The following is a 10,114-nucleotide window of genomic DNA, read 5'->3' as shown; positions in this document are numbered from 1 at the left end:
TCTGTCCTGAAGGACCTGTAGGGTGGTGGAAACCTCTGGTCCTTAGTTCAGAAACAGCATCCTTGAAGCTGCCAGGTGGGAGGACAGTGCCAGTGAGCACTACCTTCCCGAAGAAACCAAGCCCAGGTGGCTGAGAAGCCAAGGGGACAGGGGGACCAGAAGCCTCTAAGGGCTTGGAGCTGTTGTCCATGGGCAAAGGGAGATGCAGAGAGACTGCTGTCTGAGAAGGGACCTGAAGGTCTGCACAGATGCTAACTGGTGTGTCTGCAGAACAGCAATTTACAGACCGTGGATGGTGCGGTCTCTTGGGGCCACCCCGGCCTGCAGGCACGACGTACTGGCCTTGACCGCGATCCTGAATTGCCCAGTTGGTGCAGCACCAAGCGTGGATATTGGTGCCTGGACAGTCAGGTGGAGCTGGACCAACACTGTTCCCTCAGGGCCCTCTGAAATGGCATCCGCGCTGGCCAGGGGAGGCTGGGAGGCACTGCTAGGCAAGGCTGGGCTCTGGGGGAGGGTGCCCAGGGTTGGCGGGATCTGGGGGTTGGCCTGTCCAGCCCACCTAGTCGGCCTGCCCTGCCCGGACCTGCTCGGCCAGCTGGGCCCGGCAGTCCAGCAGGTCATCCCGGAGGCGGGCAATGTCCTTTGCGTGCTGGGCCAGCGTGCGGTTCAGCTGGTCCACGTGGTCCCACAGGCCCTCCCTGGGCCCAAGGGACTCAGCCGCCAAGCTGTCCAGGCCCGCAGCCAGCAGGCCCAGCCTCCCACAGGTACCTTCCACTTGCGCCACCCTCTGGTCGAAGTGGCCCACCGCGAGCTGCAGTTCCTGGGCTGTGTCCTGGCAGCGGCTCAGCCCGCCAGCCACACTGGCCACGCCGGCCTTGAGTTGCTCCAGCTGCCCCCGCAGGCTCAGGACCTGCCTGTGGCCGGCCCGAAGCCACGAGCCTTGGCTGCTGACCTGCTCCTGAATGGCGTGGACCTCAGCCTCCACCTTGCGTTCCCGCTCATCCAGGGATGTGTTGGCGGCCAAGAGGGCATCAGAATACTGGCTGACAGAGTCACTGAGGCCCGTGAGCGACTTGCTCACAGAGTTCAGATTGACCTTGAGCAGGGTGATCTCGCCTTGGAGGGAGCCGCCCGTTGCTTCTGCCAGCTGCCCCTGGACCTCAGCCACGGTGCCATTGAGCTGCTGGAGCAGGGCTGCATGGCTGGCCACCTGGCGTAGGAGGGCCTCGCTCCGGCTCTGCCAGGCCTTCACTTCGGCCACGAGATTGTCCAGGATGGCTGAGGTGGTCCTAGGGGTACACGAGGCCTCCAGTGAAAGCAGCCGTTGTTCCAGCACGGCCAGCTCCGTCTGCACGAGGGGCCGAGCCGATCTGCCTGGAGGAGCGCTATCGTGGCTCGGCTCCCCAGCCAGCGTCAGCAGGCGTTCCTCCAGCCTCTGCACGCGCTCTTCCAGCGTGGTGTGGAAGCCACGCACACCCCAGCCCCCCTCCTCCATCCCCAGACAGCAGCCCCTGGCTCCACCCTCTGTGCCGTTGACGGTCTCCAAGCCCTCCAGCAGCCCATCCACGCCCCCCTCGAGCATGGCAGCAGAGAGCCGCGTGAGGTCATTCCCGTCGGGGGGGCTGTGGCCCCTCTGGGCCTCGGTCACTGCCTGCAGCTTCCTCTCGAGGCTGTCCACGCGGGTACTGATCAAGGCCAGCTGGCCACAGCAGCTGCCCCTGCCAGCCACGCCCAAGCCCTGCAGCCGGGTACCCAGCTGTGAGAGCTCCTGGCGCAGGGCCAGCTCCCGGCCATCCAGGCTCTGGTGCAGCCTCTGGCTGGCCGCCTGGCCCTCCTCCAACTGCTGCCGCACCTCCTGCACCCGTAGGTCGCACGCATTCTGGACACCCTGCAGCTTCTGCTCGAAGCCATCCAGCAGGCTCCCCCAGAGTCGGTGCAGCCGTCGGTCCACATACTCCTCCAGCAGCGCCAGGGAGGTGAGCGGAGACGGGGGGGCCTCCCGCAGCCGCTGCAGGTGAGCCTCGTGGCCGAGGGCCAGTCCATGCACCTCGTCCAGCAGCTGCACCTTGGTCCGGAGTGTGCTGCTCACCTCTGTCACCTTGCTCAGGATCTCATCCAGAGGAGGAGTGAGTGGTCCTCCAGCTCTGTCTCTGGGGTTCACAAACCCCTCGGGGATGACCCCGAAGCCCACAGGGGCAGCAGGAGCACTGGGGCCACCAGTCACCCTGTTGGGGTCTTCGTGGCTGGCCACCAGGCCCCTGAGGGTACCATATGCTTGTGCCAGGCGCTGGACATCACCCTCCAGGCGTTCCAGCCGTTCACCAAACAGCCCTGGGCCTTTCCTTCCTGGGAAAGAGGAGGAGAGAACCCCAGGGTCATCACTGGCCTGGCTCTCTCAGCTTGTCCTGTTGCCGGGCCACCTGAGAGGTTTTCTGGTCTGAGCCAACCTTGCTGGGTATGGTTCCCCCAGCTGTGGGAGGGGGCTCTGGGGGCTCACCCTCACGTCCAGCATGAGATGCACCCTCCCCAGCCCTGATCGGGCTCAGCCAGCTTGTGTCAGTCCCCAGAAACCGATCACCTTGGCGAGGGTCTCCATGGGCAGACTCACCGTGGGGGCTCGAGGCTGCTCTGCTAGAAGGAAGGGGCCTGGGGCCTGGGCCCACCTGCCCCGAGGGAACCTGGGGCTCAGGCTCCGGCTGAGGTGGGGTGGCCGCATGGTCCGTGAGATGCTCGGGGCAGCCTTCTCCAGCGAGGCCGGGGCAGCAACGCCAGGCGAGGTCCGTCACTGTCTTGTAGCCCACTTTGTATTTGGGTCTGAGCACTGTGCGGTACCTGGGCCAGGGGCGGGCAGAGGGCAGGGCTCTGTACCTGTGGGCTGAGGCTCCTGCCTCCTGGCGAGTGACCTTGCCCCCTGGCTGGGGTCCAGGGCCACTCCAGACATTGGCAGAAGGTCTAGATGTCTCCCAGCTTCACTACACCACCAGCATTTTTCCTTCTTCTGTGCTTAAGGTGACAGGCGGTGGGGTGGAAGTAGGCCTTGCGGAGGCTCAGAGATGCGTTAGGGGAGGGGGCAGGTAGAAGCCCTGCCCCATCTTGTTTGCTTGGGGAAAGGCTAGTGGGAATTTAGCCTCAAGACTCCCAAGACCACTTGGACACCCTTTGGCTCATACTGCCATCAGAAATTCCACTCTGGCTTTGGGGGTACCTTGAAAACTTTTGACAAAACCCCTGCCCCTCCCTCTGGGTGGGTGAGGGGTACAGCACCAGAGCTGGGGCAGGCAGCCCTTCACACTGCCTGGGGGCCACTCCCTACCTGGGGGCCACTTAGTTCTTTCCCCTCCTTCCTGGCCTACTCTGGGAATTCAGCTCTGGTCCTAGAAGCTGGCGGAATGGCACCTCTGATTTTGAGCACAGCGGGGAAGGCCCAGGGGTGCAGGGCAGCGCTCACCACATGTACTCTCTCCCCTGTTCAGCCGTGTACCTGTTTACCCACTGACACATGGGAATAAACAGGTCTGTTTTCAAGCACATGTTTGAACGTCTCCAAGTACAGACATGTGCATCACACCTGCATGCAACACGTCCTCACAGCCCACCTGTCTGGCCGAAGCCCCAGAAATCTGGCTTCCCTCCTCTCACCCTTGGCCTGCCTTCTCCACAGTCACCACAACCCTCCCTGAGTCTACCCAGGGATCAACCATTGCTGGTGTGACCCTCTGCTCTCCCCTGCCCCCAGCCACCCCCCCCTTGCCTCTGCTGCTTCTTCCTTGCCTTGCGCTGCTTCTCCCCTGGGAGCCCTCCCCCGGGTCCCCTTGGGGGCTCCAACAGAGCCTGCCCTGGCTCGCCCCCCGGCCCCCTCCAAATGGCCTGTGTTGGGGCAGGGGTAGGCTCTTTGGAGTCCAAGGAGTTATAACCCTTGTGGAGCTGGCTGCTACCCTCAGCTGAAGGCAGGCCTGGGGCTTATGCCCAGGGATCCTGAGTCGGTGGGATGGGGGTGCACTCACGTGACTGTCCCGGGGCACTTGGGCCCCCATCCACACTGCCGGTATTCAGCCTTTATGTAGTTCTCCGCTCCCTCCTGTAGGACACAGGTCACATTCCTGTGTACAATGTAGGCACAGAGGGCCCTGCAGGGGGAAATGGCATCCTTGGAATATCTGGCCTGTGCCAGGCCCACTGAGGCTTCTACTCCTCCCCTCCCCAAGCTGTGGGCCTAGGAAGGAGACCAGACTCCCATCTCTCCTCTTTTCCTTCTTCTTGTTCCCGGGATCCAGAGCCCTTGGCCTGGGGTCCTGCCCCACTGCTGGTCTCTCCAATCCCAGCCTCGCCAGTGGGCTGGTCACTGGGCTAAGTAAGTGCTGTACTGAACCAGGAGCCCAGTGCAGCTGCCTCCCTGCCTGGGGAAGAGGCCCACCCTGGATTCCCCTCAAGAGCCTTGCCACACTCCCCACCCTCCTCCAACTCCTTCACTGGCTCTCAACTCCTCATCTCGGCATTGAAGCTTCTGAGAGCCCAACATACTGCCTTTGAGACCACACTTCTCATCTTTCCTCCCGACTGACTCCTGGGAAAATACATCCCACCCTGTAATTTTCCCACCCCTGCCTTTGCTTCTGGTTGCTCCCTCTCAGATCACTTTTTGTACCACCTCCTCCAGGAAGCCTGCTCTGATGTGCCCAGGCCTACTGAGTGTCAGCCATGGGCTGGGTACACTCCTCCTATAATACCTCTCAAACTCAGCTAGAGTTCACATTCAGCTAGCACCCCAGGCAGAGGCCCTAACTCACCTGAAGCTACTAAAGACCAGAAGCTGAGGCAGGGGAGGACACAAGGGCTAGGGAGGCTGCTGCCTGGCATAAGCCGACCACCTGTGGACTGCTATTGGGCTCTGGAGCCACAACACGGGCCCAGGACCCAGGAGCCCCCACCGGCTCTCCGGCCCAGCTATGTTGGGCCTCCCAAAGGGTCGCAGGGGTCCAGGCTGAGCACGGAGGGGTCGAGCCGCCGGGCGCACGGCCTCCATCTCCTACCTGGCGGGGCAGGGGAGAGATGAGAGGCCCTGGCACGGGATGGGGGTGGCCCCGCATGCTCCGCGTCGCGGACCGCCCGCCCTCCCTCCTCTCCCTCCACCTGGTCCACAGCGCCCGGAGTCTGCACACAGCGCAGCTGGAAAATGTTACTTCGCTGGAAAGGTTTCCGCGGGCACTGCCAGTACCCCAGCCGCCGCGCCAGGCCCCGTCGGCTTCTTTTCCTTCGCCAGCCCCGCAGCCACCCGGAGCGTGGGGCGCCCGCCCGGGCGGGGGCTCGTCCTGGGGTGCTCGGGGTCCCCGCGCGCGACCGGGGCAGGTGGGACCGCCGCCCGGGCCCATCCCTCCCGCTTCCCGCCCGCGGCGCGGCCCGCGCTTACTTGTGCGGCCCCGGGCGCAGCCGCGGGCGCCATCCCGTCGTGTAGAGGCTGTAGCGGGAGGCACCGGGCGGCGCGGGCCGCGCGAGGAGCGGGGTGCCCTTGGCCTGCGCCCCCGAGAGCAGCGCCGCGACGGCGCACAGCCAGACCGGCAGGCGGCGGCGACCCATCGCGGCCCCCGGGTCTCCACCTGGCCCCGCGCGGGCCAGTGTGTCCCGCCGGGTGTGCGCCCGCCGCCCCGCCGCTCGCCCGCCCGGGTCGCGCCGCCGGTCGCGGCCCCCGGAGCTCGCTGGCCCGGCCGCCTGGCGCTTCGCGGCGGCTGCGTCCCGCCGAGTGGCCGGCGCTGCTCGCGCCTGGGGCCGCCGAGGGGAGGCGGGAGGCGGGCTCTGCGCGGATTAGCATAAACTTGGGGCCGCGTCGCTCTCCTCCGCCGGCCCCCTCTCCGCCGCCGGCCCCCCGCCCCAGCTCCGAGCTGACGCCCGAGGGGCCGCCTGCAAGCGAGAGGTTAAGAAGAGAGCAGCCCCGTGGTGGCAGGGGCGCAGGCCGTCGAGCCCCGGGAGGCCCCCCAAACACACCCATCCGCCGCTGTCTCCCGCGTGCACCCGGGCGAGAAGCAGAGCCAGAACCCTGGGGCCGGCCTGGACGCGGGGCCGTCTAAGAGCGCCCACCCGCGGGACACACTGCTCTTAAAAACCCGTGTGCGCCCGGGGACCGCGGTCCAGGGCTCTGAAGCTGAGATGACCGTGTTTGGGGACGCGCCAGCAACACCTTCGCAGCCACTTCCTTGGAATAGGCCCCAGATCGTCCCTGTTGGCTAGCTCTGCCTCCCCGCAGCGTCATTGTCCCGAGGTGCCCAGGACAACTGATAACTCTGCCTATCCCTCCCCGGACATCTTAACCCCTCTCTGCTCGCGAATCCTCCGCAACCCAGTCTGGTGGCCAGGCTGTCCTTCTGGTTTCCTGGTGGAGTGCATCTTATCTCTGTCTCTCTCAGGTCTCTGGCTGCACGGAGTCCTGAACGCGCGTCACCCCTCCAGCCCAGCCAAAGGTGCTCTGCTTCTCTTTGTGCAACTAAAGCTCTTAGCAGGCTGGACTGCAGCACTGGCCCATTTTCAGTGTCTGGTCAAAGAAAACCTTTAGGTCTTTCTCACAAGGAGTTGCTGTTAAGTCAGGCTTCCTCCATATTTCCCTTGTGAAACTGACTCTTGGAACCCAAGAGTTGACCTTTACAGCCATCCTCATTCAAGGTCATCTTGTCGGCTTTCTAAGCTGCAAAAAGCCTTTTGAATCCTGCTTCTGTCCTCCAACAGACTGCCACTTCTTCCTGGCTTGGTCTCATCCACACAGGTGATCACAGCCACCTGTGTCTTTCCCCAAGTAAAGATAGGTGTGCAGAAGGCACAGAACCCTGAGGCACACCTGGAGAGGCCTCTCTCCAACCGGACTTTGAGATGTGAATTCACACCCTTTGGGGAAAGCGATGCTATCAGTGGTGCTGGACTAGGGCAGTTCTGAAGCCCACATCTGCGCCCCTGCCCTCTCCCAGCCATGCTGGCTCGCGGGTCTTGGAGCAGAGGTGGAGCCGGCACACACCTGAGCCAAGCAGGCCAATTGTTCTCTCTCCTGGGCTTTGAAATTGAAACGCAGAGGCTGAGGGTGATCCGGCTTCCAGGCGGAGACTCTATTTGTTTCCTAGGGCTGCTGTAACAAATTACTACAAATATAGTGGCTTCAAACAACAGAAATTTATTCTTCCACAATCCTAGAGGCTAAAAGTCTGAAATCAAGGTGCCAGCAGGGTCACAGGGAAGATTCCTTCCTGGCCTCTTGCAGCTTCTGGTGGCTTCTGGCATCCTTGGCACTCTTTGGCTTGTAGCTGCATCTCCCAATGTCTGTTTCTGTCTTCACGTGGCCTTCTCTCTTGTCTCTACATGGCCTTCTTCACAAGGCCCTCATCTCTCTGTGTCTCTGGGTCCTCTCCTCCTACGAGGTCACCTGTCATTGAATTTAGGTCCCAGTCTAATCCAGTCTGACCTCATCTTAAGTAATTACATCTTCAGAGACCCTATTTCCAAATAAGGTCCTATTCTAAGGTTCTAGGTGGACACGGATTTTGCGGGAACGCCATTCAACCCACTACAGGGTCCCTGAGGGGTAGTGAGAGGACAGGCCAGGGCACCCTGTAGCCATAGCTCCGCAGGAGTTATAGGGAAGCTGAGGAAGAGAGCTTGCAGGAGGAGAATGGGGCAGAGTGGAGGGGCTATGTACTCAGGGGGAAGTACGGTGAGTTGCCATTTGGTGACTGGCTTCCTCTGTCTGCTTCCAATAACCCACTTCACTTGAGCCAGCTCCAGTGGGTTTCTGATCCCAGCAAATGATGCCTAAGACAGCCTTCATCCTCCGCCACAAATCCACCCAATGTGCTCCAGACTTTAACAAAGATGTCCATCTCGCTGGGCAAGATACACAGTATCCATAACATGATCTTGATCTTGTAGCCACTGAATTTCTACTTCTCAGAAAGTGAGAGACATCTGAGTGGAAGATGAGTGGAGCCTGGCTCTTCCCCCTAGGCTGGGTTCTGACTGCCTGGCAGCACTGCCCATCTGGCTCTGGAAAAAACTCCCCACCTCCCTGCCCCAGAGCTCTGATCCTTTTCCAAGGGGTCCCACCCCTTCCTTTCACTCCCTTCCTCAACCCAGATGTGGGACCCACAACTCAGAGGGAGGAGGCTGGGCCTTGTCTGAACTTGGAAAAGCCCACATAACAAAGGGCCGAAAGGACAGATGGACCCTGCTTCCCCCTTCCCCAGGTGGTTGACATCAAACACCATGCTCCCTCTCTAATTGGAACAGTTTCGGGAGCCAGCACTGGGGCCACATCCTGATAGGGGAGGAGGACATGGGTGGAGGAGATGCTCGGGGTCTTGGCTGTATCCAGCCAGCGGCTGGGGTCCCCCCCCCGCCACAGATGATGAGGCCACTTTGCATCTGCCAGACAGGAAAACTAGGGAGGCCAGAGGCAAGGGAGGAAGACAGATGGTCGTGTCCTCCCCCCACTCGGGCTGGAGTTTCCACACCTGGATGGAGGTGGGCTGAGGGGCCACACACGGGATCAGGCTTTCTGTTCCCAGGGACGTGCACAGCCAGATCCAGACGCAGCCTGTCTACCCCAGTCCACTTCCAGACACGTGCAGAAGCAGATTTTCCCAACTTTCCTTATCCCCTGGTGACAGATGTGCCACCTCTCTCTTCAGGAAAAAATGGAGGATGCCATCAGGATGACAAGATAAACCTGGACAGGAATGAGTGTAGTCTTGCATTTAGGGTTCAGGGGGGCGATCATAAGTGGGCATGTCTGCCAGACTCCGGAGCTTCCTTCCTTCTTCCACCGGCTCCCAGGGGCAGTAGGAAGAACTGCGTCCTAAGAGCAGAGAAGACGAGAGAATGGATCCCAGGAAGCTGCAGTGAGACAGATGGTGCGTTCACACATAGCTCCTGTGGAGCCTGGCATCCCATTGCCTGCCTCCACGCACTTCTCAGAATCCGAGGCGGTTCCTCTCCCCTCTCCGGGCTCCATCCACCTGCTCCAGGATGTGTTCTCCTTTTTCGTTGAGGCCCCACCACACAAGATCATTGAGAGCCTCACAAAATTTTCTGGAATGTCGCTCCTCTGAAAGAGGCAGAAATAGCACTGAAACTGCTGACTTTCTGGCACAAGCCCTTCCCATTGCAGATGAGCCCCTGCCACTGGGAGAAGCACACCTCCCCCTTCCCCGAGCCACCTGTGCAGCTCAGCCTTCCCGCACATGAGGCACCTTTGGAAGTGCTGTGTAGCAAGGCTCTACCCGGGCCCACTCTCTCCTCAACATAAACGTTAGCGTGCTCAAAGCCCAGCTAGCATTTTGATTACACCCACACCTTCAGAAGAGGTTACTGTCAAATCCACATGCGTTTCAGAGCAGGGGTTTGGAGTGGCCCCTTCCAGCTGGGCAGAAGCATGGCCTCTCTGGGACCTGGAGTGGGTAGATATGCAGCCCCAAGGTGAGTGCCTGAGAGAGAGTCCAGAAATCGGGAAATTGGACTCAGTAAAGCCCGGGTGATGGCCTTATGAGAGTTGCTTAGAAGCAACTTCAAAATTGTGCAGCGCTGACGGGCCCTCAGCATGGACACATGCAAACCAGATGTGATCATTATGCAAATAATATGCAAAATACATGTGTGGGCCTCCCAACCATTGCAAATACCAGATGTGGCCCTTGGGGATCCTGGGTTTAGCTGAGCCAGGCTGTGGGGCTGAGAGATGACCCGGGACTAGTCTCTCATGGTGGGCAGGAGGGGCTCAGCTCTGAGGCCTTTCACACACTGGCGGAAGGAGTCAATCAGACCTCCAGTCACAAGTCCCATGACCTTCATGGAGGCACTTCACCCCTCTGAGCCTCTGTCTTCTCATCTGTAAAATGGTCGACTACGAGGACTAATGGAGAACATTGGCTAAAGGTCCCATCTGCACAGCCAGGCACATAAGAGACACCTGGGGCCGGGCTCAGAGTCCTTCCCTGGGTGGTGGATGTCTGGGCTTCTTTCACTCACTGAAATGCAGGACCTCCAAGGACAACATCGCAGCTGTGGGCTTGGGGAAGGTCAGGGTTGGATGGGTCAAGAATCCACATACTCCTCGTTCATTCAGAATCTGTCAAAGGTCCCA

The 10,114-nt window shown here is 61.0% G+C and overlaps 1 protein-coding gene across 1 annotated transcript; it reads right to left on the bottom strand.

Annotated features, from left to right (window-relative positions):
* Nucleotides 1-88: 88 nt before the first annotated feature.
* On the bottom strand, nt 89-5,642 carry EMILIN3 (elastin microfibril interfacer 3). The gene is made up of 4 exons (XM_036826302.1): nt 5,411-5,642; nt 4,008-4,130; nt 2,612-2,835; nt 89-2,349 (listed from the first exon to the last, which is right to left on the bottom strand). Exons 1-4 carry the CDS (start codon nt 5,575-5,577, stop codon nt 563-565), a joined length of 2,301 nt encoding a protein of 766 aa, XP_036682197.1. The 5' UTR covers nt 5,578-5,642; the 3' UTR covers nt 89-562.
* Nucleotides 5,643-10,114: the final 4,472 nt, after the last annotated feature.

This window comes from Balaenoptera musculus, chromosome 15, assembly GCF_009873245.2.
Source record: "Balaenoptera musculus isolate JJ_BM4_2016_0621 chromosome 15, mBalMus1.pri.v3, whole genome shotgun sequence".
NCBI lineage: Eukaryota > Metazoa > Chordata > Mammalia > Artiodactyla > Balaenopteridae > Balaenoptera > Balaenoptera musculus.
The sequence above is the reverse complement of the archived record's forward strand: the minus strand, read 5'-3'. Positions and strand labels throughout refer to the sequence as shown.